This window comes from Diaporthe batatas, assembly GCF_019321695.1.
Source record: "Diaporthe batatas strain CRI 302-4 chromosome Unknown Contig00003, whole genome shotgun sequence".
Taxonomy (NCBI): Eukaryota; Fungi; Ascomycota; class Sordariomycetes; order Diaporthales; family Diaporthaceae; genus Diaporthe; species Diaporthe batatas.
The window spans coordinates 4,584,411-4,611,385 of record NW_025408550.1 but is presented as its reverse complement, the minus strand read 5'-3'; the positions used below and the strand labels follow the sequence as shown (position 1 = coordinate 4,611,385).

General features: G+C 55.4%; 8 protein-coding genes across 8 annotated transcripts; 4 read left to right on the top strand and 4 right to left on the bottom strand.

Annotated features, from left to right (window-relative positions):
* The first annotated feature begins 1,001 nt into the window (after nucleotides 1–1,001).
* KVR01_003920 (uncharacterized protein) lies at nucleotides 1,002–6,339 on the top strand. The gene is made up of 3 exons (XM_044794783.1): nucleotides 1,002–1,478; nucleotides 1,575–2,067; nucleotides 2,143–6,339. Exons 1-3 carry the CDS (start codon nucleotides 1,413–1,415, stop codon nucleotides 5,226–5,228), a joined length of 3,645 nt encoding a protein of 1,214 aa, XP_044648935.1. The 5' UTR covers nucleotides 1,002–1,412; the 3' UTR covers nucleotides 5,229–6,339.
* Nucleotides 6,340–6,420: 81 nt separating this feature from the next.
* KVR01_003287 (MCM DNA helicase complex subunit MCM6) lies at nucleotides 6,421–11,559 on the bottom strand. Its single transcript, XM_044789756.1, has 5 exons — nucleotides 10,568–11,559; nucleotides 10,221–10,516; nucleotides 9,365–10,169; nucleotides 6,842–9,302; nucleotides 6,421–6,774 (listed from the first exon to the last, which is right to left on the bottom strand). The coding sequence occupies exons 3-5, from the start codon at nucleotides 9,649–9,651 to the stop codon at nucleotides 6,625–6,627; spliced, it is 2,898 nt and encodes a 965-aa protein (XP_044648302.1). The 5' UTR covers nucleotides 9,652–10,169; nucleotides 10,221–10,516; nucleotides 10,568–11,559; the 3' UTR covers nucleotides 6,421–6,624.
* A 16-nt stretch (nucleotides 11,560–11,575) lies between these two features.
* KVR01_002887 (uncharacterized protein) lies at nucleotides 11,576–15,666 on the top strand. Its single transcript, XM_044791564.1, has 3 exons — nucleotides 11,576–13,132; nucleotides 13,198–13,853; nucleotides 13,908–15,666. Exons 1-3 carry the CDS (start codon nucleotides 12,749–12,751, stop codon nucleotides 14,188–14,190), a joined length of 1,323 nt encoding a protein of 440 aa, XP_044647902.1. The 5' UTR covers nucleotides 11,576–12,748; the 3' UTR covers nucleotides 14,191–15,666.
* On the bottom strand, nucleotides 14,502–15,485 carry KVR01_003279 (uncharacterized protein; the record flags this gene model as incomplete). The annotated part of the gene is made up of 1 exon (XM_044793809.1): nucleotides 14,502–15,485. One exon carries the CDS (start codon nucleotides 15,483–15,485, stop codon nucleotides 14,502–14,504), a length of 984 nt encoding a protein of 327 aa, XP_044648294.1.
* Nucleotides 15,667–15,806: 140 nt separating the features above from the next.
* On the top strand, nucleotides 15,807–17,625 carry KVR01_003295 (NuA4 histone acetyltransferase complex catalytic subunit ESA1). Its single transcript, XM_044788158.1, has 2 exons — nucleotides 15,807–16,013; nucleotides 16,086–17,625. Exons 1-2 carry the CDS (start codon nucleotides 15,928–15,930, stop codon nucleotides 17,530–17,532), a joined length of 1,533 nt encoding a protein of 510 aa, XP_044648310.1. The 5' UTR covers nucleotides 15,807–15,927; the 3' UTR covers nucleotides 17,533–17,625.
* An 18-nt stretch (nucleotides 17,626–17,643) lies between these two features.
* On the bottom strand, nucleotides 17,644–19,667 carry KVR01_003883 (2-aminoadipate transaminase). The gene is made up of 2 exons (XM_044783079.1): nucleotides 19,233–19,667; nucleotides 17,644–19,147 (listed from the first exon to the last, which is right to left on the bottom strand). The coding sequence occupies exons 1-2, from the start codon at nucleotides 19,483–19,485 to the stop codon at nucleotides 18,081–18,083; spliced, it is 1,320 nt and encodes a 439-aa protein (XP_044648898.1). The 5' UTR covers nucleotides 19,486–19,667; the 3' UTR covers nucleotides 17,644–18,080.
* Nucleotides 19,668–23,033: 3,366 nt separating this feature from the next.
* On the bottom strand, nucleotides 23,034–24,603 carry KVR01_003701 (uncharacterized protein; the record flags this gene model as incomplete). The annotated part of the gene is made up of 6 exons (XM_044794436.1): nucleotides 23,034–23,191; nucleotides 23,253–23,985; nucleotides 24,039–24,106; nucleotides 24,163–24,380; nucleotides 24,430–24,485; nucleotides 24,550–24,603. The coding sequence occupies 6 exons, from the start codon at nucleotides 24,601–24,603 to the stop codon at nucleotides 23,034–23,036; spliced, it is 1,287 nt and encodes a 428-aa protein (XP_044648716.1).
* A 382-nt stretch (nucleotides 24,604–24,985) lies between these two features.
* KVR01_003915 (E3 ubiquitin-protein ligase RAD18) lies at nucleotides 24,986–26,421 on the top strand (the record flags this gene model as incomplete). Its single annotated transcript, XM_044785225.1, has 2 exons — nucleotides 24,986–25,541; nucleotides 25,610–26,421. The coding sequence occupies 2 exons, from the start codon at nucleotides 24,986–24,988 to the stop codon at nucleotides 26,419–26,421; spliced, it is 1,368 nt and encodes a 455-aa protein (XP_044648930.1).
* Between the last annotated feature and the right edge of the window lie 554 nt (nucleotides 26,422–26,975).

The following is a 26,975-nucleotide window of genomic DNA, read 5'->3' as shown; positions in this document are numbered from 1 at the left end:
GCTACCAGGCCAAGCACTTCGGCAAGAACCCATCGGCCAAGCGTAAGTATTACTGGGATACGTCTCCGAATAGACGATCTGGATAATCTGATGCTGACAATGCCCGGATGCGCAGCTATCGTCCACGCGCTGGTCTTCCTCGTCGCCGTCGGGTACGCCCAGAACTACTACTTCCACCTGCGTAAGTGTTGTCTGGGATCTCAAGAGATGGCCAAATCACTGACATACAACTCTCCAGGTCACCACAAGAACAACGCTCACTAAAGCGCCCTGTCGCTGAGAGGAGAGAGAGGAGGTGCGCCCGGGACTTGATGTGTAGATGTCGGAATTAGACGAAGTGAGGGTGGATCATCAGAATAAATTTCCTAGCGTGGTCCAATCTCTGAAGACCCAGGTATTCTATTTGCGATGAAGATGAGCTCTGTAGAGCGACACACACAGCCGTTGTTTAATTGCACGTTTGCCCGTGCCCGGGACGTGCCCATGAATATCCTTCTCTCAAACCTCTCACAGTCCCAGCCACCGAGGCCGGGCCCAAGCTCGTATAGTCCGATGGTGCGTGCTTCAGCAGTTCTTAGCAGTTCTTGGCAGTTCTTCGATGTAGAATTCAATGTCTGTCCAATGGGCTTTACTGAAAGGCTCAAGTAAGCATGTAATGATCCACGATTTCGTTGTTGGTGAGGCCAGAGTTGGCCCGTTTCCTGCACAGCAGACTGCACAGCAGACTGCACAGCAGAAAGGGGTTCATAAATAACAACCGGGTTGGCTGAAGGCACAATTGCACTGCACTGAGAACAGGTTGCCTTGGGATGTTCGCCAAACCCCGCGGCCAATGGGTGTAGGCCCCACAGCACACTATGAGGCAGATGGGCACTGTAAGCTAAGAGTAAGAAGCTGGGATGCAAGGCCAGATCTGGCTAGCGCCCTCGGATGAGCTTAGCTTCCTTCCTCCTGATGAGACCAGTGCAGCAGAAGTAGCAGCCGCAAAAGCCAACAACACCCTCGTCTTGCCGGCGACCTTTCCTTTTCTCCTGGGGAAAAGAAGACACAGCACCTCTTTTGTGCGTTAATCGGCACTCTCATTGAGAGCAGAGCCTGTCAGCTCCCGTTTTCCTGACCCTGTTGGCGTTTGAGGCCGCGCCCGTCCTGTGGGTGCTCTTCTGCGTCACCCCCAAGTCGACACTACCTACCGAGCGACCGACCGACCGACTGACTAGCCTGCTCAGCCTGCCTGCGCACCCTCGTCACTCGACAATCGACTCCAGTCTTCAGCCTCCACCCAACCGCGTCTGCTGCCCCCGGCCCCTCGAGCCCAGCCTTTGCGACAACCACCGCATCACGCCCCAAAGTGACTCGACGACGCAGCTGGCGCCTTGTTCCTTTGAGGAATTCACTCCCAGCGCATTTGTCGGATGATGGCGGCTGTACCCGCGCCAGCTCAGTCCGTCGAAGCTACTGCGACTCCTGCTGCTCAGCCTGTAAGTACTCCCTCCCCTTTGCTGCCCCGCGCCGCGGCGCCGCGCCGAGAGCCCCATCTCGCTTTCCGCAGTCGTGCTGATGCTCGCTCATTCAAGTCACAGACAGAAGATGCCAGCCACGACGTTGACGCAGTCTCGCGAGACGCCCGTCCCGCACCCGAGATCGAGTTGAACGGCGAGTCCCCCGCCAACGTCGTCGTGGACAAGCTAGTCAACGACATTGTCGATGAGGTAGTCAATTCCGCCGAGGTTAGCGTCAGTGGGGGATCCGATACCGAAGCATCCAAGTCCAGGCATGACGACAAGGGCCATGTCAGGTCATCATCGGTCAAGAAGCCCACGTCCTTCAAGTCGGTCCCGATCAACAAGAGTTTTCAGGCCAAGCTCGCATCGAGTAGCGCTGCGACCAAGGCCCCAGAGAAGACGCCGTCCACTGCCTCGTCGGCCGCAGGCCCTCCAAGCACCTCGTCTACGCCCAAGCCGAGATTAGTTGCCAAGACGACAGGAACTCTGCGTGATGCATCCAAGTCATCGGCCCAGAACGGCCGGCCCGCACCAGATGGGAACGCTGTATGGAACAAGAATCGACGTAAGCTTGTCCTACTCGCATCCGACTGCTTCTTTTACCCCGTCCCTCCAACAGCTAACATCCACGACCTTACAGCGCCTCCGACTCCCGACCTTAAGAAGATGACGGACGAGGAATTGTTGAAACTTGGCATACACGTAGCTAACAGACTACAACCTGATGTGGCAAAGGGCCAGGCAGCATGGGCCGACATCGACGAAAGCGATGATGAATGGGATGCACCAGAGACGATCACGTGGACCGATGGCACCAAAACCACGATCCCCCATGCCGACGAAGCCGCGAATGTACCTGAGCCGACTCCAGCTGTGTCTGCACCTCCACCGGCCCCTGTCCCCGCACCCGCACCTGTGCTTGCGCCTGTGACTAGGGAAAACAAGCCCCTGGACAAACCACGCTCGCCAGCTCCGTCAACGGGCTCTCCCTCGGTGAAGCCCAGTCTGCCGTCGGGCAAGGGCCTGATTCTCAAGGGCGCACCGGAGAAGCCGCAGCTAGTTGCAAAACCTCCAGCGCCACCAACCCCAGTAAAGAGTCCGTGGGCTGCACTGCCGCCCGTTCAAAAGGCTTCCCCCATGGAAGTGCCCGCAGACCAGCCGCAGCGAGGCGGGCCACCGGCAGGATCAGGCTACGGCACAAAAGGTGTGACGCAGCCTGCGGCGCGAGAAATCGCCGCCGATGACTTTAGTCGATCGCCCCGACGGGATCACCGCGAGCTCTACAATTCTCACTCGGGTCGGTATGAGCCCGTCGCCGACCGTCGCGGTATGCCAGCAAGACCTGAATATCAGCCGCGACAACCGGCGCTACTTCAAAGATCATCCCATGGAGACTCGCAAGGTCCAGCGGAACCCTCGGCCGCGTTCCAAACATCCCACACTAGCGGCGGCTACGGCAGGCGGCGCGGGTCTTCCAACGTTAGTGGCGGAAGTGGCAGCTTCCAGAGGTTGGTACGTCCTTACGAGCAGGGCCTGCCTCCTGCAGAAATGTTAGACCCGCGTCGCGGTTCCTTCACGGGAACCAGCGATCATCCTACGTCCCCACGTAACTTCTCGCCATCTGGTCAGCATGGAGGACCGCGACAACCCGGTGCTTCACCCTGGCAGAACCGCGCATCACCGGCAATATCACATGCCGCACCCCAAGTACCAGGCACCAGCGAGATGCAGCCAGTGCCTCCAGCAGCCCCTGTGATTGACGACGTTGAGTTTCAGAAGAAACTCATGAAAGAACGCCGGGAGGAAGCAATTAGAAGGCGCCAGGAAGAAGAGGCCAGGGAAGAGGCCGCGAAGCAGGAGCGTCTGCGCAAGAAGTTGGAGGCATTGGGCCCGGCCCCGGAGAGAAAGAGCGAGAAGAAGGAGGCACCCAAAGAGACAGCAGCAGCGGACCAGTCGGACGAGGCGTCACACCAAGCTCCATCTACCTTGGAATCGAGGGAAAGCAAGCAAGCCACAACGCTGCCAAACAAAGCGGCCGAGACCAGCCAGGACTCGCTTCCTAATGGCCTTGACCAGGACGCCCAGACTGAGACCAAGGCTGCTGCAGCTACCGAGAGGCACTCTGCGCCAGAAAACAAACATGCGCACCCTTGGAATCCTCGTGTACAGTCTCAAAATCCCCCGGAACGACTCACGTGGAATGCAGGCAGTCAGGCATCCAAGAATGTGTGGGGTCCACCAACCAATGACCGCTCTCTTGGAAATGGAACTTTCAGCGCGGTGCCGACCCAGCAGTCGCAGTTGCCCCAGATGCGCAGTGGCCGTCCCGGGCCCGGTCCTATTGCTCCACCAAGCGCGGCGTCAAGGGCACCTGGGCAGCATTCACAGCCGGGCCCGATCGGACCTCCACAACGGAGCGGACCGCAGTCGCAAGGCCAAGATGAGACCGCACAGAGAAGGAACAAATGGTCGTCTGCTGTCTTGGCGTCGGATGAAGACAGTCGACAGCAACGTCAAAAACAACAACGTGACCTGGAACAGGACATGAAAGCTCGAGGATTGGACTACTCTGACCTGGCTGCTCCCATTAATGAGGCATGGACCTCCACCAAGGAAGATGAGCAGGGACATCGAGTACGTGACTCGATGCAATGGACCTTGCGCGGCAACAATGCGCAGAACGCTGCCTCTCGCACCACGGGCGCTGGTGAATTGAGCCAGCAAGACTCTGCCGCACGGTTTGTGCCTCCGCCTGTGGGTCAACCCGGTTCTGCGGCTTCTGGGTCCCAGCGATCCAGGTTCTTCCCCCCGAGCCGGGACGCGGACCAGAGAGCACCTCCCGGCCCAGACACCGGCAGGTCTCATTCCCCATCGCCCCCACCTCCTGATATGGCTGGGCATCCAGCTTTTGATGGTGACATGGCACACCCCCACGTGTCGCTGCCACCGACAAGGCCAATTGTGAAACTGCCGCCTGCAGCGCCATCCGCTTCCGCGTCGTCACAACGGCCCGGTCAGACCAGCTCTACGAGGTCTACATCCACCACCCAGCCGCATTCTTCCCGGCCCTTCAGCTCCTCCGGACCAGGTCCCAATCACAGCACGCCAAACTTCTGGCAAGACCGGATCAAAAATCTTCTGGCAGACAACTCCTCCAGCCCCTCGAGCGTTGACTCGTCGAGCAGAACCAGTCTGTCGCAGCCCAGCCACCGTGCCGCCGCCACTGTCTCCTTGCCGACGGTCTTCGGCCCAAGCTCAACAGCTGATGATGGCTCTTTTTCCACCAAGACAATGGATGAAGATTGCTTTGAGGAGCAGGAGATGGGATCACTTCCGCCTGTCCATCTTCCGACTCAGGTCCCAGAGGCGGCTTGGGAGCCCGCCAAGGCGCCACCTCGGCAAGATCGGAAGCTCAAAGAAGCAGTCACGACCACTGCTGAACCACTGTTGTTCCATCCGGAGGGGAGAAGCTATGTCATTCTCCTGCCTAGCATGTCAGGACGTAGGATGGTTGCAATGGCCGCGTCATCCGCGAACAGCCCTCAAGGTCGGCGCCCTCAACGCGCTTCGCGTTACTCCTCGTCATATCGTGGCGGCAACCGAAACCGGGATTCGTCAGAACAGGGTGCGTCCTCAGGCTCAAACTTCAACCGAGGCGGCCGTGGTTCATATCGCGGCAGGTCAGACTGGAATCGTGCCGCGGCGACGCCCATCCAAACCCAATAAACTGCACAATCACATGTGTTGAGATCGATCGTCTGAGGACAGATACCTCAGGTGGTCAGTCACGCTCTTCGTTTCATCCAGAACGGACCTGTAATGGAACGAGACACTCTTGGCGAATTCTTTTTTTTTCGCTTCCCGGCTAGCGCCAAAAACTGTTCTGATCCAGAGCCGGTCCTTGTACAACTTCTATAATGTCTTTGAGGCCACATCATCGTTCTTGGCATTTTCTACACATGCACTTGCGAGCGGTCTTTGACGTTGCTGGCCATGGACATGACGAATCCACGAGACGGCGGTTTGGATGAGTTCTTACACAATCCACACATCGCAAGGTACAAGGTGTAGGGGGGTGGGGGTTGGGGCTGGGTCGGAAGCCTGTCACTTACCGTCCAAAAGATTAATTGGAAAGGGAAAGGGGAACGATTATTCCGACCAAGGGGTCGTTCGACGAAATACTTGTCTTAGGCCTTATGCAACAGGTCACAATCGATTGTCTCATGTGCCAACGTGGGCACATCGGTAACAGCTTGAGGACATTGCCCTGTTATGAGAGGAGCGCAACGAGCGAGACATCTCTCGTGAAGCAACGACCGGGAAGACATGAGTGAGGGAAAGAAAACTGGTTTTCGTGTGAGACAGGGAGTTCCAATTGTGGCAGAGCCCTCCAGCCTGTTGCTGATTCTAGGGTCTCCATCAAGATGTTGATACCGAACTGCTTTATGCAACACAGAGGGGAAAGTGGTCATTGACACAAGACCACTCCAACGTACAATGACCTTAAGACAACTTCCACAGCACAGAGCGCCCTGGTTGATATTGTTCCTCAAGGACGGGTCCAATACTAGGCAGGAACAAAATACAATTGATTCAAAAGTGCTCTTATGGTGATGCTCTGTTGCATTATTGTGGAATGGAGTAGTATTTTTTGGTAGAATAAGAGGTCTGTGTCTGCGGTCAGTGTCGTTGTGGATTTCTTTTTTTAAAAAAAAAATCTTTTTATTTTTTCCACAGCACCATGTTGTAAAATTCTTACAGTAGTAGTTTACGGTGCAACAGAGGGCCAGTGACGAACGTTTGGGGCGCAGCTGGAGCGGATACACAGTCGTCACAAAGTCAGCTTTTTACCAAGCGAGGCGGCTTGCGAAAAGTCGGGTGGCAACTATCGACAGTTGAAGTCACTGGACAAGTTATGTTTCCAATATCAGTGCATAGCGCAGTCATTGCATCTAAATACACACTCGAGCGGTATACACTATACACATTATCAATCATGGCTTGCCCGTCCCTCCAATTTACTTTGTCTCGTAAAGCGTCGTTTATGATCCTGTACTCCGAAACTCCATCCTGGAATAGTACTAAGAAACTGGCCAACATCTCACGGCAATAGAGGACATTACTAGCTGATCTCCTCAAGCGCACAGTTCGGGTGAAGCACATAGACGATGTCCTGGCCCCGGGCCTCGGCCTGCGGCGCTGCAGATCCCTCGGCGGCATCGTCGGCAGCAGGAGTCATGCCTTGGCCGCGTATTCCCATGAGAATATTGTCCTGCAGGGGGTGGGATCGTTAGCTGGGAGTCTCCAATCAAGCAGACGTCATAGGTTCGCTCGCTTACCTTGACCATCTTCTTCAGCACCATCTTTGCCAACGCGTGCTCCCGGCTGTAGTCCTCCTCGCCCTGGAGGTCGTCCTCCTTCTCCTCCAAGTACCACTGAATCAATGCCTCGCCCTCGATGCCCTCCCCACTTCCAGCTTCGTCATCGGCGATGCGCTGGACGATCATGTTGACCATACTGATATACTTGTCGTACGAGATCGTCTGCTTGCGCCTCTCCGGCCTGGCGAGCCCCCCGCCAGCCTCCGGCATCTCCTCGTCCGCGTGCTCCTCGCCCATCTCTGCATCGCCATCCTGGTCTGCGGGGACGCCGGCAGCTTCCGAGGCGGCACGCAGGAGGGTCTCGGCGTCCTCTACTTGCTCATCATCCTCAGCGACCTCGACGTCGTCGTGTTCGACGGAGATGATGCTCTGCCTGAGGAGATTATACGCCTCGTTTACCATGTCCGGCGTGATCTCCTCCACACAGTTGGCCTTGGCAATGGCCTCGGACAACCGGATCATACTCTCCAGCTGACGCACCGTGATTCGGTAGCTATTCTTTCCCATGCCCCCCTGCGCATCGTCGGCACGTAGCTCGCGATACCGCTCAACGAGAACTTCTTTGGATTCTTCGGTGAACTCGGGCCGGAAGGTACGCGCGAATCGAATGTATCGCTGGAGCTGCTCTGTGCTGAATTCAGGCTCGACCGCGTCGTCACGCAGTTGGTGGATGCCAACTATGTGCTCAGCCAAGTGGCGGTCGACCTTTTCGTTGCACTCGTCGAGGATGACGAAGAACAGATCAAAACGGGACATGATGGGGGCGGACATGTTGATGTTGGCGCGCAGGGTGGTCTTGCGGTTGTACCGGCCGCCGACAGGGTTGGCAGCAGCAAGAATTGACGTTCGGGCATTCAGGGTGGCTTGAATACCAGCCTTGGCGATGGATATTGTCTGCTGTTCCATAGCTTCATGGATAGCAACCTGATCGGCAATGTCCATCTTGTCGAACTCGTCGATAGCACAGACGCCATTGTCAGCAAGCATTAGAGCACCGGCCTCAATGGTGAACTCGCCCGTCTCCTCATCTTTCACGACTGCAGCGGTCAGACCGGCAGCCGAAGACGCCTTTCCGCTAGTGTAGACTGCTCGTGGTGCGAATGAGCAGACGTACTTCAGAAATTGCGATTTGGAGGTGGATGGGTCGCCGACGATGCAGATGTTGATGTCACCTCTCAGCTGCATGCCCTCTGCAGTGGACTTGTGCACACCAGACATGAGCTGGAGCAGGAGACCTTTCTTGACCACCTCGTGGCCGTACACCATTGGTGCAAGGGAGTTGACGAGCCTCGAGTAGATGTGGTCGCTGTGCACCATTTTTCGGAGATCCTCGATCTCTGACGGTCCAAATGAAGCAAGGACTGCCTCTTGGGCCTGCTGCGCATTCTCGTTATTAGAAGAGTTCAGGGAAGCAATGATGTCTGTCACGCCACCTCCCAGGTTTGTGGTGTCGGGAGCAACCATGCAGGCGAGGAACGCAAGGCGGTATGTCAGATCGCGGACGCCAAGTGCCTTCAAGCCACTGATACCACTGCCGCCGGCATCGCCACCGCGAGGGTTGTTGCGATCGTCACGGGAAGCTTGGGCATGGTTTCCAGGGAGACCCAGTTGGCTGACGTCTGGCACAACGATCAGAGCACCGGTGAAGATGCACTTCTCGCCGGCCTTGGCCCGGTCAACGATCTCGCCGCGCAGGATGACATCCATAGTCCGAGGCATGCTTCCAGTGGGGATCTCGGAGCTGTTCTCCTGTATTCGGACCTTTTGCCAATCGATGAAGGTGCTCTGGCGGATGTCGAGCTGCCACGCCTGGCGGTTGTTGCAAGTTGCGTTGGGGCACTGGGTGGGCTCGGTGTAGCGGAAAGTCTGCTCGACGTTGGGAATGACGGCACGGCATGCCTCGCACACGAAGGTGGCGACTGAGAGCTCGGGTCGCACCTCGGATGTCCTGGTCACGGTCCCTGAGATGGACAGCAGCTGGCCAATATTTCCAGCGCGGAGGCTGCGGACCCTGGAGACCAATGGCAGGTTGTAAAAGGCAATAGAGAAGACCTTGTCTGTCTGCTGGTTTGTGGTCTTGCTGCCTGGCCCCGACTGGCTGCCAGAGCCCACGTTGCTGGCCCCAGAGGTGGTCATGGTGCTAGACGCAGTGGGCTGGCGATGCTCGCGGAAGTAGGCCGGCTCGTGTTTGGCGATCATGTTGTGCAGAGCGGCGGTAAGGTAGGGCAAGAACCGATAGTACTGATCAACAATACCGTCCGCAAGCGTGCCGTCAGTCCATGTTTGAAGATGTTTGAAGTCGACATAAAAGGTTGACAGTGCGTACGCGCGCATGCCATGAATCTGGGCGACGTAGTATTTGTCTGTGGTGATGGCGCTGGATGTTGGAGGGCCTGAAGAGGTAGGATCTTCTATGAACCTGATGATTGACCTGTCAGCGCGGATCGGAGTAGGCACGATGGGATTCGAAAGCAGCCATACCCCTCGATGAAGTCCTCGAAGTGCTTCTGGACCAAGACGCCTAGTTTGTCCTCGACCTTTGGGATATTTTGTGTGTCTGCTGGCCGCCTGTTGGGGATCTGGTCATCTTCAAAACCCTCGTTGCCCTCATCATCACTGGGTGCGCCGTTGCTCTCGGAAGGAGGACCGCGGGGCCGGCCACCCAGTGAAGAACTCGACGGGTTCCCGCGCCGTTGTCTTGGGGTTCTGGAAGGGCCGTCGGACATGGGAAAGCCAGCCTCGCTGGACGCTGTTGCTGCCGTTGCCATCTTGAGATAACAATTGCCTATGGGAGGAGGGTGATGTGAAGATCAAAGTGGTGGAAGGAGGGGTCGGGCGGGCAGGAGGCTGAGATGTCAAGAGTCAAGACAGGCAAGAGTTTGGAGCGCGCATGTGCAATCAATTGCCCGATTAATTGTGGAACGCGTAGAAGTCGCGTCGCGTGTCATGGACGCGGCATCGTAAAGTGGCTGCATAAAGGCTAGGCCGTAAATGGAAGTCTGTTTTTAGTCCGCGCCTTGGCCAACCAGCCAACCAACATCTACCTTGCAGTCAACCTAGGCATCTTCGTCTTCCACCTGACCACCCACGAATGAATGGGAACATGTGCCTGAACAAGTCAGGATGGAGTCCCCATGGTTTCGCCGGTCCCATTTCGTTTTCGTAGTAGAACAAGAAACCTCGAGCATTGAAAGCACGCAAAGCGTGAGGTAAGGTATGAGGAGGCAAACTCCAAACCTCCCCTGGTAACAACAGTTTACTGCCCCTTTGCCTCGTAGGCATGTATCTGAATATGTCAATATAGCTGTGACATCGCGTTTGAAGCCCAACACATTACCTTCTCTGCTAGTTTGATCCACTCTTCAACTCCTCTGACGTATGGGTCAGAGTTTGTGTCCGCCACAGATTCGTGACCCCAGATTACTATCTCGTCAAACTCTGCCCTCGTCTCAAGCGCGCCTAGCGACATCTCATCCTCGGCGTCCAAATCGACAACCTCAGGCTCGTCTGGCCTGGGTCCATGAGGCTTTGGAGGTTCTGTCTTGTCGACCACGACGCCCCGGTAACCCTCTGGGAGTCGCAGGGCTCTGCCATGCAGCTTCCGGCCTCTGAAGTAAGCCACCCGTTTGCCACCTGGGACACAGTTAGCGAAGCGGTGTGCCACTATTGCTGAATGGTAGATACCTGGCTCCTGTGATGGTTTCCAGTACGAGTCTACCTCGCTGACGGGCCCGTCGTGCTGGATGCGGCAGGGGAGGACATTGGGCGTTGACTTGCTACAAGAGGGCCCCTTGTGCTGGTCGACTGAAAGCATCGGCTGCTCCATGTCGCAAGGCGTTTTGTCGAATATTCAAAATGTACTTTGAGGTCCTTTCTTCGCTGTCCTAGCACGTAGAGTCGGAGCTGGACGCGGGCGGGTCACCATTGAGGCGTGTTCCGACGCGTAAATTGATGCATGCACGATAAGGCGACCCTTATCTCCGGCTCGCCAGGTCAGGGTTCCACGGGGACCCCCCTTGGCAGCCTCTTGGCCCTTGCATGGATGGGGGGTGATGATGATGCATGCTAGGCCTTTCGCAAGTCTGTCAGTCTATCTACTGTAGTGGTAGTCTCACCACACAGTCCAAAACCGTGTCAAGCACAACGGACGGCGTTGATGGCGCATTCGGACATTTGCGCATTCTGTTCTGTCCGCCGGCTCAACAACGAGGCCGAGGAAAAGCCCCCGACAGACTCGCATCCCGCGGCTCAAAAGTCTTGACGTCATGGATTTGATGTTTATTACTCGGCGTGAACCACCCCAGGAACAGGTGGACCCGCGGCTCCTTCGTTGTATGTGGACTCTGGATGGCGAGCCTCGTACATGTTGTGCAGTTTGACGGCCTCTCTGGCGACGGCTTCTACTGGGCAGGCTGGCAGGCTGGGCAGTGAATATTGGAGCGGTGTGCGCTGGCTGCATAGATTCTCAAAGCACTGGACCAACAAGCACTGGACCCCCGAATTGTCCCCAGGGCCGGCGCCGTTGCAACCATACGACCCTGGATTTGGCTCTGATCCTCGCTAGATCTCCCAATGCTTGACAGCTCCGCACTCGGCAATCAAAACTGTTCGATGTGCCCGGGCCACTATCGCTACGCTCTCGCTTGGCATCCTGGAATTCAGTTTGGTCAAAGTTCCTTCTATATCAATAGCCTCGTGACATGGGTGGCTGGCCGGCCTCCGTAGAGACAGGGCTGGCTACCTCAACATTTCCCAAGTTGGGCCGAACTTTCCTGACTGGGCGAGCAGCTTGCAGCCTGCTGTCCGCCGTTCGCGCTCAGGTCTTACACATTACTTAGGAATTGTCGATCGGCCCGCACGGTGTCGTGGGAGGCGGGAGGCACCCTGCCCCCCTGCCCACCCTGCCCCTCAGGCCCCTCGATGAGCTTGATGAGACAGTCCCATGCGCGAGAGTCTTGACAAGCGGACAGGCTGATGGCCCGGATGGCTTGCGCGGGCTTGAACTGTACTATCCACAGCTATCGTGTAGCCCAGCCTGGCCCCACCACACCATCTCTGTCCGGTTCGCATCCCTTGCAAAGGAGCGTGCACACTGCACACATGCAGTTCCCGAGGCTGCAGGGATCCCTGCTCGTCAGGTTTGCGGCATGTCTCGCTCACCCGGCTGGAATCCAGGCACCAGAGCAACCAGAGGTACCGGGGCTGTGATGCGAAGACTCCCGAGTGTACAGCGGCAGTATGCCCACATGCGCACATTTCGGTTGCGCAACCCTCTTGCAATCTCGACCCGCCCAGAGGCACGTTGGTTCTGAAGCACGAGCTCTCCGCATCGCATGTCTGCCGAAGGTGAGGTCCGAGAGAAACACCATAGCATCGCGGCACACAGCTCCGCCGACATGGCTTGGCATCGCAATTCGACTACCGGCCCTGGCCTTCCCGAGCTTCAAGTCTCCAAGCCCGCCGGAATCTGGTCGAGACCTTCCAGCACCTTGCCGAATGCAGAAACAGCCGAAGTACCGTGTTGGGCCGGAACTGACCATATCCTTGTCGCAAGAGCTTGCTACCAACGCGCACAGTCGCAGCGGAGCGATGAGGTCAACGAGGCCGATGGTACCTCCCCCTGCTTTGCGACAGAATAATGTGGGCACTCTTTCCTCTTTACGCCCCCATGCGACTTTGTCGCATGCCTAGTATCCCACCCGCGGCCTCACCCCTCCTACGTCTTCGTTTCTGCTCGTCACCCACTCTTGCTTGTGATAATGTGCCGCGTCGCCAGCTCCTGAACTGCTCAACCTGCAACACCAAGCTCGTATTCCCCCCTCGCGGCTTCCTAGACAGTTGTTCCGGCCTGGCTCTCCGCCTACCATGCCGTTGCTACCCAGCTTCATCACGCGACCATCCAGCCAGTGGGTCGAGTCAGCCCGCGGCACAATCGGAGGCATCACTTGGGGCCCGAGTCTAGCTGCTGCGAAGTGGGCAGTTCACTCTGTATTCAGTAACATCCAGGTCGGAACCCTGGTGCTCGTGGACGAGGTCGATGGCACCAATCATGTCTTTGGCGAGAAGCTGGGCTCCTCGAAGCTGCCCGGAAGGGCCGTGGTAAACGGCATGGTCAGCGTCCCTAGGGTGGAGCTCGTTGTCAAGAAGAATGCCTTCTGGATGCGGCTCATCCTGTTCGCCGACATGGGCTTCTCAGAAGCATACATGTTGGGAGAGGTGGACTGCACTGACTTGACGGCCTTTTTCCAGGTGAAAATCACACCTGATCCCCCTGGATGGTGATAATGCCATGCTGATATTCCTGCGTCTTGCAGCTCTTCCTGGCGAACCGAGAGCAGTTGGGCAACGGAACGACCTTACTGTCAACCTTCTCAAGCTACGCTTCCGCGCTGGCCAGAAGGACAAACACCATGTCAAATTCCCTGCTCAACATCTCAGCCCATTACGACATTAGCAACGAGATGTTCGCTGCCTTCCTGTCGCCTGATATGACGTATTCTTGTCCGATTTGGGACAAATTCGGCTCGCCCGACGAGACACTGGAAGAGGCGCAGATCAGGAAACTTCAAGTCTTTGTTGACGAGGCGCATATCAAGTCGACGGACCATGTGTTGGAAATCGGCACCGGCTGGGGCTCCTTCGCGATTCAGGCCGTGCAACAGACAAATTGCCGGGTGACCAGTCTCACGCTCTCACAAGAACAAAAGGCGCTGGCAGAGGACAGAATCGCGAAGGCTGGCTTGTCGGACCGAATAGAGGTGCTGCTGATGGACTATAGAGCGTTGCCTGCACCCCAGCGACCTTACGACAAGATTGTCTCGATCGAGATGCTGGAGGCTGTTGGGCAGGAGTTCTTGGGAACCTACTTTGCTTGCATCCACCGCCTTTTGAAGAAGGACGGTGGAATTGCAGTCTTCCAATGCATCACCATGCCCGAGGGACGACATGAGGCGTACTCGAAGAGCGAGGAGTGAGTCGTGACCTCAAGTCACGGCACTGGCGAGGTGTGCTAACCATTGTCCAGCTTTATCAATCATTACATCTTTCCCGGCGGCTACCTCCCCTCGATCACGCAGCTAATAAACCACATCAGCAAAGAATCCCAGGGAACGCTTGTTGTGGAGAAGGTGGATAACATTGGGGCTCACTACGCCAAGACCTTGAGGCTGTGGAGAGAAAGTTTTATGAACAACTTCGAGTCCAAGATTAAACCTGCTCTTCTAGAAAAACATGGAGATATGACGGATGAAGGCGTTGCGGTGTTCAGGAGGAAATGGGAGGTGGGTCTCACCTTAACACCAACTTGACCTGATGCCACTAACAGAGACCAGTACTACTTCAGGTATTGTGAAGCCGGGTTTCTCGCCAAGACTTTGGGAGATGTCATCATATCTGTTGGACGAGACGGCGCAATGGAACTTATGGAGGGCATTCCCAAATGAAGAGCCCTTCGTTGTTGCCAGTGTCTGGAATTCCGGCCGGATCCGAGATGCCTGTTTCCGCATCCTTCTTCGATTCAACCCTTCTGCAAGAAGCATTACGCTGTATCGATTTTTGTACCGCGTATTAGACTAGACACAGTCGATATTCTAATGGATATAATTTTGCGCTGAGCTGATCAGTTACGTCGCTTCTTTTTCGTCTTTTTGGGTTTCGCCTTGGGCTTGGGTTCAATTGGCTTTGGAACAACGTCGGGATACCGGCTAGCATGCTCTACATCGAACGCCGGCTTATATCGTCTGAACAAGAGCATGGCGACCCGAGCGTCTTCGATACTGGAGTGCTGGCCGGTCTGGATCTCAACCCCCAAAATCTCCCTGGCCAGGACTCGCAGTGCTGGCTTTGGACCGTGGCCATACTTCTTGAATCCGGAGAACTTGGCCGTGTCGCGGATGTCCTTTCGCGGATGATCAAGCATCAAGACGTCCAGGTCGTGCTTGAGATCGTGGCCCACGAGGATCCTCTTGTGCAGGAGCTGTGACACTTGAGCCTGCACATATGCGAACTCCCTTGCTACAGCCATGTGCTTTGGAGCTATGCCGCTGATTCTTGTCCTCCAGTCGACGACTCGCTCTTGAGGTCGAACATATGAGTCGTAGACCTGACGTCCGTGGAAATCGACAATACTGACCCTGGCCAGTGCGTGTCCGTAGCCTCCCTCTCCAACCCCAACCATCTCACAGTCGATGGCAATGTACTTGCCAACCTCGCAATTGGGTGCCAGGCCCTCGTTTGGACGCACAGCAGAGGCGGTGAGCAGTGAATTGTCCCTGACGCCGAGACCGTATGCTTCTGAAACGGCTTCTGGCGAAATGTCGTGGTCTTCGGCCCAAAGTGCGAGAGAAGCTGATCGACCAGGCTGGGACTGCGAGGCCCCCATATTTGACTTTTGACTCGCTTTCGAGGCGCTATTTTTGAGACGCTGTGGCTTCGGCTTTGACAGAGCTGGTTTTGGGCTGCCCTTGAGCCTCTTCAAAGGCTGCTGTGCGGCTTGGGATACGGCGCTCTCTTCGGCCTTCCTCTTCTGGCCTTGAGGCTTGGTCGACTCTTGCTTGATCTTGGCCTGCAATTGTTTCCAATTTGACGAGAGTTCAGGCGCCATCTTCCAAGCTTGGACCCGGTTCACTGACGTCTTGGAATGAATTGTCGCTCATTGAGCCGTTCCCGTGTTCAAAAATGGCACTTAAGGGCGTAAATGGCCCTGGTTCTCAGGGAAAAGACGATGACCGACAACTAGAGAAATGAGGTCTCACTGAAAAAGCATCCTGCAGGTCAGATTTGCCGGCCGAGACCCTGGCGCGGTTTCCCTAAGAAGTGACTCGGGCGTCGGCTAGGCGATAGTGGCTTATCTGATTCCCGCCCCAATTTGTTGGAACCTGCTACCGACCGCATTGGCCTTCTGCAAGACAACACTAACACTGTAGTGACGCCAAAAGGAGCGCTACCAACTCAGCGTCACAAAGCCCGTCACTTCGTAATCAATCGATCGACCGATCAAACACATAACCATCAACCACAGCAAGCCCACACTGCCGAATTCCATCATGAGCCCTGGCGTTCCTAATGGAGAGCCTGTCGTCGGAAGCGATGGATCGCGAAAAAAGGGCAAGGCGACGCCCGAAACACTCGTGTATGCAAACATGAACTCGTCGCCGTCTCCCGGCGCAGACATTCAACCCCACTAACCAGCGCTATTCTTTAGGGTCGGGTGCATCGCGATGGTGGAGAAAAACGGCCAGCCTCGGCGCGCAGAGATCCTAGGCATTAAGGACACAAAGAGCGGCCGCCAGTGCTATTGCAACTTTGACAATTTCAACAAGCGACTTGACGAATGGGTTCCTCTCTCCAGGATCGACTTTGAGCAAGACGTCGAGTGGCCGAACCCGGACAAGGATAAGCCCAAGGACGGCAAGACCAAGAAGGGCGCCGTAGCACCGTCCAAGAAAGCACAGCCTGGGAAGAGAACGCAAAAGAGGCCCCCTCCAGGAAAAAGAGAACAGTCAATCACCTCGGAAGCCCAGACGCCGCACCCATGGACCGACTTTGTCGATTCACAGTCGCAGTCGCAGTCGCAGACGCAGAAGGGCACGCCCACTGGGGACGACGGCACGGAGGTGGCCACGCCGATTCAGGATGGCGCACCTACACCCGCAGCCGCAGAGGACATGGACATCGATGGTGACGAGACGCCCAAGCCAGACTCGTTCAGTAGGGAGGATGAGATCGAAAAGCTGCGGACCTCGGGTTCCATGACACAGAACCCGACCGAGATCGCCCGCATTAGAAACATTTCGACGGTTCAGTTCGGCCAACATGACCTTTTCCCTTGGTATTTCTCGCCATATCCCGAGGTTTTCACTCAGGAGGACGTCATCTACATCTGCGAATTCTGCCTCAGCTACTACGGCAATTACACCAGCTTTAAGCGGCACCGTCACAAGTGCACGCTGCAACACCCGCCGGGCAATGAGATTTACAGGGACGACTGGGTCTCTTTTTGGGAGATTGACGGCCGGAGGCAGCGAACCTGGTGTAGGAACCTGTGTCTTCTGTCCAAGATGTTTCTCGACCACAAAACCCTTTACTACGACGTGGACCCTTTTCTCTTCTACGTCATGACGAGGCGGACGGACAAGGGCTGCCACCTTGTCGGATATTTCTCAAAGGAAAAAGAGAGCGCGGATGGCTACAATGTCGCCTGTATCCTGACATTGCCCCAATACCAGCGCAAAGGTTATGGCCGACTGTTGATTCAGTTTTCCTACGAGCTTTCTAAGATTGAAGGCAAGCTGGGATCGCCTGAGAAACCCCTCTCTGATCTGGGTCTCCTTAGTTACCGGCAATACTGGATTGAGAATATTGTGGACATGCTGCTCGAGTACCACGACAAAGACGATAGGTGCAGCATCGAACAGATTTCCTCAGCCCTGGCCATGACGACGCAGGACGTCGAGCACACGCTACAGGCTTACAAGATGCAAGTCTACCACAAAGGAGAACACAAGATTGTTGTGCCGAACAGCCAAATGGAGGCACACAACAAACGAGTGGAAAAGAGGAAGAAACTGTTATGGAGAGAGATCAAACCCGACCTGATCCAATGGAAGCCGCCTGTGTTCACGGCCTCTAATAGAACCTGGGGCTGGTGAAGGACCCGAGTGATGTCCAATTATGGGTTGCCTATATGAAGTGTAGAATTTCAAACCAGCATAGCGATGAAATCAGATACCCCTTTCGAGCAATGACTTGGGTAAGGAGGTCGCAAGAACAAGTCAGAGCCACGTTGTAACGGTACGCCAGATTCACTCAGCACTCGCCTCTTGAGGCCAGCGCAAATTGCAAATTATGCTGCCACGAGCCACTCAACCCAGCAAATTGAGGCCTTTTGGTGCTGGACCTTCACATTCTACATGTGGTTTCTTCGAAACAACTCGCGTACGTGCCAGTTTGGAAATACAGCTGGGCCATGCGGAGGGGATTTAGTAGAAGGCGTCGAGCTTGCCACCGCTCGAGCTGGCTCGTGCTTGCGAAGCCGGCTCCTCTTCGTTCCACAGTGACTCAACAGCGCGGCCGAGGCGTGCGATTCCATCCACAAGATCCCACTCTTCTTCCCAGGCGAAACAGAGCCGCACACTATTAGGGAACTGCACCGCGTTCTCGTCACCCTTAACCTGGAACATCTCACCCGGGGGCACTATCAGGTTCTCATCCTCCAAAGCTCGTTTCGCAATGGACTGAGCATTCGGTCCACAGGGAACGTGATCCACAGGAAATAACCCCCGTAGGCTCTGCCACCGCCGTCCGTGGGGTTCGAGTCGAGCAACTCGACACCGAACTGGTCCAGATGCTGGTGCAAGGCTTTCACCATGAGGGCGTGCCTCCTTTGGAGGCTGGGCCTGCACGCCTCGTCTATATGCCGCTCCAGCTGGCCGCTCTTCATCATCTCGCACACGATGGTTGCGGAGAGCTGGCTGGGGGCGCCACCGGACTTTGTAGAGCCGGTCTGTGCGAGGCCGAAGGCGAAGTCTCGCGTCCCTTCGACCCAACCCGTCCTTATACCCGGACCCACGATCTTTGAGAAAGAACCATTGCTGATCGCGTGGCCGAACCACTTTCCGTCTGGTTGCGACTGGTCGTGCGCGCTAGGCCCAAGCGCAAAGTCGATGTCTGACAGCCGTGGGAGTATCTTCACCTTTGCTGGCTGTGTCCCTGACGGGAGGGCCGAGGAGGCGTCTGCGACGGGCCATTGCAGAAAGTCATAAACGTCATCGCAAATGACGAGACAGTCGTACTTGCGTGCCAAACGAACAAGGGCCTCCCTCCTCCTGAGCGTCATCGTCTTTCCCGATGGGTTGGCGGCAGAAGGGACGGCGTAGATTACGTGCCTGTAGACCTTCCTGAGCTCCGGCGTCTTGTATACGGGGCACTCGTCCGGGTCGGTCTTGTCCTTGAAACTCTCCAGCCCCCGCTCCAGCCACTCCAGGTCGATGCCCTCATCGTCTTCGGGAACTGCCTTCAGCCGTCCTCGGAAGCCAGAGTCCTCAAAGATTGCACAGGCCAGGTAGTAGCAGGGTGCGATGGCCCAAACGGCTTTGGTGAATACCGGCTCAGTGTAAGACTGCAGTATGCAAGCCATTGATTGACTAGCGCCGCCTGAGATGCAGATTCTCTCCGCGTCCGCCTCGGTGCCATATTGCCCGCTCAGAAATCTGGACAGCTCTTCACGTAGGGGCTGGTAGCCGGGATCAGGCCCATATTGGAGACCTCATCAAAAATCAGCCTGGGGGAGAGAGCGGGTCAGGAGACGGAGCCAAAGAATGCCCCTAACTCCTCCAGAAATCCTACGAACCTGGGACAAAGATGTCTGGATCGGACAGGACTTTTTTGGCCGCCGCCTTGAGAGCTTCTGCTGGCAATACGTTGGGCGATGGCCAGCCCCGGAGAAGGTTGATGAGGCGCTTCTTGGGCTCAACGGGAGGTGGCTCTGGGGGCGTCATGCTGAGGAGAGAGAAATGTCGATGATATCCCAGAAGAGCACTCGGAAAAACGCGAGGCCAACCACAAGTTTTGATATATGTAAAAGGTCTACGGGAGATAGGCATTGAATGAGCCAATGTCTAAAAGTTTATGTAACCGATTCACATGATCGATGGGCGCTGGGGCCGACGGCAGTCGTCCAACAAGGCGATAGAGGATGTGGAGAGGGGCCGCTCTGTCCGGCTTTCGGCGTGAGCCTTGATCGGCTACGGTAAACGCGATGTCCGCAGATCTAATGCGCCTTCACTACTCAAGTGCTACGTGCAAGTGAGAGGAACGGTGGGAGTTAATCAAAGAAGAACAAATGTAATTCTTCAGCAAATTAAGCAAACATCCAGGTCCTCAGCATCACGTCACCCCCAAGCACTGCTCTGTGCGCGCGTGATTTGGCATTCCTCAGCCCTACTACATATGCCCAAATCTAATTCTCGCGCCGATCTATCAGGGCCGGGCCGGGCCCCGAGGACCCACTCTTCTGCCGGGTCCCACGGCCAACTTGTACAACAAGCCTCCGCATCTCATCGTTGGTTTGAACGTCTCAACAGTGCGTTCAGCGTGCGTTTTACGCCTTATTCATGGTCCGTGGGGGGCTCCTGGGCCGCCCGGGCCGCCTCCAGAAGGGACAACCGCCCGGAGGGTCTCGTGGTCGTCCGATCCGCATCAGCGGCAACATTTGACGACTCCTCGCATTCGCAACAACCACACTCCTCTTCGAGATCTCAGCGCAGACTCATCTCCATCTGGGGCACAGAAATCTTCGAGGAACCTCCAGCCAGAGCTTTCACGGTCACTCACAATAAGTGACTCTCCCGTCCATAATTTCTGGCTTACCGGCTGGCCAGTACCTATAACATCCATCCTCTTAGGCTGGGGCCTTCATATGCTCTTGCTTCTGAGGTGGATGGAATTCAGACGTGTGGTTTTCTGCAAGCGAATGTCAGCCCAGTGTCGTTCTTGTTCTCGTTCTTGTTTCCGTCCTTGCACTGTCCAGATAAGCGAAGCTGGCTGCGATTTTCCGAGGAAAGACTAAAAGACACACTAAAAAAAAGCAAGACTCTTTATAGGGTATCCTAAGGTCTGCTGGGGGTCGCTCTGTGGCTACAGTAGTAGGTATTTACAGGGTTCCGGATCCATCCGCCCCTTCATGTTCAGTCCTCCCATATATTAAATGGAATAGCGTCCTTGAAGATAAGATGCGGTTTGCGGTTAGCCAGGTCTAATATTGTCTCGGCGAAAACACCATTCGCCCCTAGGGAAGATTGTCAGCGGTACGTAGAGGCGTGGAAGGTGGACATGGATAAGCAGGTCTTACAAGCAAACCAACTCCCTTAAACAAGCACACGACGTTAGCTGAAATCAGACCCGAGCGATGTTTTTGTGGTAATCTCACTGGTATAAGCGTATCCCGAGTTGACGTCGATACTCTCATGGATGAGTCCAAGCTTGGCAGTTTTCAGGACGTAGTCGAGGCACCCCACGATTTCAGCATCATTGTCGGTTGTCTGTGCTTGGATCAATAAGCTCATTGGCCAGGCATTTCGCAGTCCAATGTGTGGTCCTGCGTGTATTAGCAAACACGGTATCAACAACATTGTGCAGAACTTTCTCACCCCCAATGCCTCGAAACTCTTGACCCTCCAGGTAGTACGGATTCGACGTTCGGCTGAGTAACATCTTGCGCGTGTTCTGGTAGACTTCGTTATCCGGCGGTACGAAACCCATCAATGGAAGAGCCAGCAAGCTTGGGTAATTTGCATCGTCCATCAGTATGTGAGAGCCATAGCCGTCTACTTCGTATGCAAACACACGGCCGAACTTTGCGTGTTGGACCACGCCGTGGTCCCAGATACCGTCGGTGATTTGCTGGCTCCACTTCTCACACTTTTCCGCAGTATGCGCCTCACCAGCAGCCTTGAGAGCTTTCGCCGTTCTCCTCAGTTCTACCGCCATCATGGCATTCGCTGGAATAAAGAAGCCGAGGATTGTGGCGTCATCGCTCGGCCTGAAAGCGCTGCGGATGAGACCGGTCCCGTTGTTTAGGGGATTTCCCACGCCGTCTAAATTCAGAGTCTCGGTCCCAACAAAGGTCTGACGCTTGAATGTGTACGTGTTCCTCTGATACTGTCCAGTGGCAGCGTCGAATGTGGGTTGGCTCTGATGGCCCAACACCTCTAGCACAGTCTCCAGGGCCAGCAGAAATCGCGTGTTCATAAAATCGAGAGAGCCGGTAGTCTCGTAGAAGTCATTGGCCAGAGTCAGGAAATGGCCTAGACTGTCCAGCTCGTACTTGCATTCGAAGACGAACGAAGGCTCATAAACTGGGTGTACAAAGTCGTCCTGGCCGTTGTAGGTATTCTTGAGACCAGAAATCGGAGGTGGTTGAAACGCGTTGCAGTATGGTGCCTCAATTACGTACTCGGATTGCGTGTTGATTGCGCCTAGGATCAGACTGGATATGCCCTTGTCCTTCTTCGCAAGCGGCATGTAGGGGGACAGTTGGTTGCAACTGTCACGCAGCCATTCAGCTATGATGTCCCCAGTGATGATGAACGACTGAGGTCCCATCCATGCATCGTCCTCCAATGCGCTGCGACCGTATTCCTTTCTCTTGAATTTCTTGGTCCCGTCCGTGTGGAATTTAACAGTCGTATCTGTGGTCGAAGGGAAGGTGTTCTCGAAGAGACGAGCCAGATCAGGATCCTTCATTCGTGAGGTAACATCGATGATGACCTGCTCGACGGCTTCTGAATGGAACGTTCGACATTTAGGGTGCGGTCGTTGGAATGGGAGCTGGAGAGGTCCCTCGCTATTGGGAGGGCTGCGCAAAGTAAGACAGTGGTCTGCTCCACGGTGGAAGGGCTCAGGCATACTGAGGGCTTGTAGAGTACTTAGCATAGTCTGGACATGCCTCCGCATAGTCAAAATTGGCGTCGCCCATTAATGGCTTCTCTTGTGCATAACCAAGCGATCCATGCGCGAATACATCCGGCTGGAGGATGATGAGGGCCGCGACAAAATGTTGGAGGATGCTGAACATCTTGGAAAGGTGCAATAGCTGACAGGGCCAGGCGACTGAAATCGGCGCAAAATGTATGGGGAGGTTTGGCCAGCAAAGTGCTTGTTGCGATACCAAACAGCACGAGGGCGTTACGGTCGCTCGTCAGCAAAGGAAGCGATCCTTGCGATTCCCCGATGCATTCATTGGCGCATAGGAAGTTCAGTAATGGAGAGGGCTGCGAAGAACAGAATACCACAGCGACGGAAGTGAGGGCAAGAGGTTGGGCAAGGTCGAGGATGGTCAAGCAAATGCCCATCCACGGAGTCGATGTGCCCCTGCACGGGAAGCTTGTTACCCCACAATGATCGTCGCGGCCTTCAGGGGTCCAGCGTCTAATCTTCAGGGGTCACACAACGGAGCGTGCGGTTGTACGGAGTACACTAAAATGGGGTCAAACAGGACACTTTCGAGGTTGTGCCTGCTATCTCTGTTTCCAGACAGGCTAATAGCCCATCTTCTGTCTGTGTCTACAACACTTCGATTACCACCCTTGTGCCGAGATCGCTTCATTTTCAACAACGCCAACTGCCAGCCATGGAAAACCACACACTTTTCCTATTTCTTGCTGAAGAATGACATGATATTGCCCTGGCCCTTCGCAGCTGCTTTCTTGGGCTTGGCCGGTTGTGGGCCAACCTCGGTCTTCTTCTTCGCAGCTGCCGGCGCTGGCTCATCCTCTGAGAAAGACTCCCAGCCAGCTTCTTGAACCGTGACTGTATCCAGTGTCAACATATGCGTCCCAATCTCTAGAGCACCTGACTGTCCGTAACTTACCCAAGTAACCCTGGTCGTCCATGACTGTCTTCTTCTTCATCACACGCCGTTTTCCGCGGCGCCGCCCGTTGCTGGAACTGGAAATATGCTCGGCCGGCTCTGACCTCTCTTCTTTTACCGGCTCTGGCTCTGGGGTCTTCTCCTCCGGCTCTTCCATCGGCGTGTCTTCCTCATCAGGCTCGTCATCTTCGCTCTCCTCCTCCATCATACGCTTCAGCGCTTCCTGTCGGTCTTTCCTGGCCTTGTGGGCCGTGTCGTCTTCGACCTTCGGCTCAACCACAGTATCGTCCTCCCCATCATCAGAAAGTTCCTGCATGGGGGAGTCGTCTGCGGCACTTGCTGCTGTTGGCTGAGGAGTGCTCGCTTTCTTGGGCTGGGATGCGGCTTTGGCGAAGGATTGCATGATGCCACCGGAGGCTCCGCGCTTCATGGCAGGAGGTGGTTTCTTCGACCCGGACGGCACTGGGGTGGATTCCTTGGAGCCGGGTTTTTGCTCGGTCACAGCTTCTTCCTTGGCCTTGATTCGTGCTGCTGGTGCTTGCTTCGAGGCATTTGGCTTGGTGTCAGGCGCTTTGGAGGCCGCCACACTGGGTTTAGGTACTGTCCCCTGCCGCTCTTTACGCCACACGTATGGATTGCGGATAGGCCCAAGTGAGTGTTGGCGGTCGGCTGAAGAATCCTCAGCGGACGGGTCAAGGACGGGTTTGGACACATCGGCGAGCAATTGAAGATCCTGTAGGGATATTTAATTACGAGCAAATCACAAGCAACACGGATGGATATTACCTTCACAGGGTGGGGTCCCAGACTATAGACATGAATGGAATTCACACCTTCGTACTGTGAAAGTACATCTGTAAGCTGGTTAGCCAGGATTCCGAGTTCATAGTAAGAATGAGCTCAGCCCAACCCTTCAGGCTTTCCTCGGCAACGAGAGACAATGTGATGACGGGACCGCCATCAACCGTGGAGTCGACTTCGGGCTGAGAACTCGTCATTGCCACGTCGCCGTCCTGCTGAGAGTGGCCGTTTGTTTGGCCGGTCTTCGTGAAGCCGTACAGCATGTAGGTCGCGTGGACTGATCCGGAGCGTTTGCCATTCTGCCAAGTGTGGAACTCGTAGAGCATCCTGAAAATCTCTCAGCATATGCTCCTTGATTGTATGCGACCGGACTCACTGTTTGGCAATATTGACATGGACTTTCAATGCCCTGCTCAAAGTCCGATACGTGACCTGGTGAAGCATTAGCTATAGCTAGTGGCGCGGCATCGGTGAAGCCGTAGCCAAAGACACTTACAATCTTACCCTCTGAGAGGATTTGGTCCGCGAGATAAGTCTTGTGATTGTTCATGGCGAAGGCGTAGCTGTTTACACATTGGTGTGGTGGTCTACGCGAGTGTTGCGAACGCAAGAGCCTTGACTTGGAGTTTCTGTTTAGACAGGAAGGGGCCGGGCACTTTCTGTTGGACGCGTTACACTGCAGGGGTGGGGGTGGCTCTTTACAACGCGCTTTCACGCTGTCACGCTTTCCCGGCAGGTCGCGCCTCCCCCCAAAAGCGGACCCAGCGGCGGCCCTGCCCCTTCACTGCAGAGCCGACTTTGCTTGCGACTTTGCGCAACTTCACACAGCGCTCTCCAAGTCCCTTTGGTCTCGGCTGCTGGTATTACGATACAGGCACCCCAATCGTTCCGAGGCAACGGATTTACGAATTATACAACGTGCGTGGTCAAGGATGGACATCCGCAATGCGGGTCTTGGCACGAGAGACGATGCCTACGACATATCCGACCCGACCGACTGGTTGGGAACACCTCTGGCGAGCCTGATGCCTCTCGAACAGGCGCTTCGATGCCACGTCTGCAAGGATTTCTACAATTCCCCAATGATCACCTCCTGCTGCCACACCTTCTGCTCCCTCTGCATACGAAGAGCGCTCGCCAGCGATGGGAAGTGCCCGCTGTGCCGCGCCACAGACCAGGAATCAAGGTTGAGGGGGAATTGGGCAATAAGAGAGGCCGTGGAGAACTTCGTCAAGGACAGAGATACGATACTTCGTATGGCGCGGCAACCACTGCCTTCTGCGCAGACCTCTTCAGTTGATGCAACACCACAGACTCCCAAGAGGAAAGCAGGTGGCGGTACACAAGACGGCGGCCACAATTCGAAAAGAACCAGGATGTCTACCAGGTCAAGCAGTGCGAGATCAGCGGAAACTACCTCAGCCATAATACGACAAGAGACGGGAGGACAAGAGTTGGAGGAGGTCGAGGTTGACGAGGAAATACCTAGTAGGCTTCTGCGCCCCCCCCCCCCCAAAAAAAGGCAGGCGATTGCCTATGGCTGACGCAAGAATCAGATGATGGCCTGGTTGCTTGTCCCATCTGCTTATGGAGAATGAAGCCCGAGAAAGTTGATCGACACCTCGACACCGACTGTCCTGGAGAGCCACGACCTCAACCCAGCCAGTCCAAGCCAAACAACCTGGGGTTCCCGAGTACCCGCCCTGCAGCCAACATTCCGACTAAACCGCAAGAGAGATTGTCAACCCTCAATTACTCTATGGTGAAGGAGACTGCCTTGAGAAAGAGGCTTAAAGAGGGTGGAATCTCAAGCTGGGGGTCCAGACATCTACTCGAGAAGAGGCACAGGGAATGGGTTACGATTTGGAATGCAAACTGTGACTCGGCGCGACCAAAATCCAAATCAGAACTTCTGCAAGACCTTGATACTTGGGAGCGTACGCAAGGCGGCAGTGCTCCTTCTAACTCTCACTCGGCCAACCTGGGTGCTCAGATCAAAGACAAGGAATTCGACGGTCAGGGATGGGCCTCGAAACACAGCGACTCGTTCAGGGACCTGATCGCAAATGCCCGCAAGTCTCGCCAGAAGGCGGGTGGGACGACACAAGACTCATCCCATGAAGCCCGAGATCATACATCTGATGCCGGCAATGTGGTGCCTGAGCAGCGGCCAGATGACCTGAACAATTCACAGCAACATGCTGAAGGCTATGTGATGCGAAACTCTGACACAACGATGGAACACAGTATCACCGCCAGCCAAATAGCAGCAGATCAGTCGCCTAGAGGGTCGGCCGATGATAGGCTAGCAGGGCCTCTTCCAGAGGATCGACCGTTGCCCTCCCAGACCAACGCATCTAGCTGTTGACGCGCAAGGGCGATGATCCGTAAAAGCACTCCTGTAAATGGCTAAAACGGCAGAAGTGGAGGAAGGCTAGAGCTTTAAAGTGCTGGGCATTCGATGTGTTGACGGTGTTTGTACCGTCTTCAAAAGCGCGCATTTCACAAACATCGACCGCTCTTCTGCCCTTGCCGCATCTTCACATTCAGATGCTTCGTAGTCAGCCAAGAGGAAAGTGGATGCATCCATTTTCCTCTTGGCTCACTTTCGTTAGGATTCCTTCCATACTGAGACGCTTGACGTCGTCGATTCCTCCGAGCATTACATTCCAGACTCCGTGCAACACTCAGGTCGATTTGGGATACCGGGATGACAGTGGACCACATCACCGCCTCTATCCAGCCTACATGTTGATGAGCTCATGAAATAGCAACGTCAGTCAACCGGCAATGCAACACATTTGTACTTGCGCTCAAACCTTGGCACGAATCGGTAGTGCTAGTAGAAACCCTTCGAGTCCCCAAAACCCTCTAAATAATCTGACATGAACCTTCCAAGGTCATGCGAAGTTTTAGCTGCGG

Coding starts and splice junctions, on each gene's coding strand:
- KVR01_003920 (XM_044794783.1), top strand. CDS start 1,413: ATGATGGCGGCTGTACCCGCGCCAGCTCAGTCCGTCGAAGCTACTGCG. Junction 1,479..1,574: donor CGACTCCTGCTGCTCAGCCT/GTAAGTACTCCC, acceptor CGCTCATTCAAG/TCACAGACAGAAGATGCCAG. Junction 2,068..2,142: donor TGTATGGAACAAGAATCGAC/GTAAGCTTGTCC, acceptor ACGACCTTACAG/CGCCTCCGACTCCCGACCTT.
- KVR01_003287 (XM_044789756.1), bottom strand. CDS start 9,651: ATGGCAACGGCAGCAACAGCGTCCAGCGAGGCTGGCTTTCCCATGTCC. Junction 9,303..9,364: donor TTCGAGGACTTCATCGAGGG/GTATGGCTGCTT, acceptor GTCAATCATCAG/GTTCATAGAAGATCCTACCT. Junction 6,775..6,841: donor TGCTGAAGAAGATGGTCAAG/GTAAGCGAGCGA, acceptor CACCCCCTGCAG/GACAATATTCTCATGGGAAT.
- KVR01_003883 (XM_044783079.1), bottom strand. CDS start 19,485: ATGCCTATCTCCCGTAGACCTTTTACATATATCAAAACTTGTGGTTGG. Junction 19,148..19,232: donor TCCAGACATCTTTGTCCCAG/GTTCGTAGGATT, acceptor ATTTTTGATGAG/GTCTCCAATATGGGCCTGAT.
- KVR01_002887 (XM_044791564.1), top strand. CDS start 12,749: ATGCCGTTGCTACCCAGCTTCATCACGCGACCATCCAGCCAGTGGGTC. Junction 13,133..13,197: donor ACTTGACGGCCTTTTTCCAG/GTGAAAATCACA, acceptor TGCGTCTTGCAG/CTCTTCCTGGCGAACCGAGA. Junction 13,854..13,907: donor GCGTACTCGAAGAGCGAGGA/GTGAGTCGTGAC, acceptor ACCATTGTCCAG/CTTTATCAATCATTACATCT.
- KVR01_003295 (XM_044788158.1), top strand. CDS start 15,928: ATGAGCCCTGGCGTTCCTAATGGAGAGCCTGTCGTCGGAAGCGATGGA. Junction 16,014..16,085: donor GCGACGCCCGAAACACTCGT/GTATGCAAACAT, acceptor GCTATTCTTTAG/GGTCGGGTGCATCGCGATGG.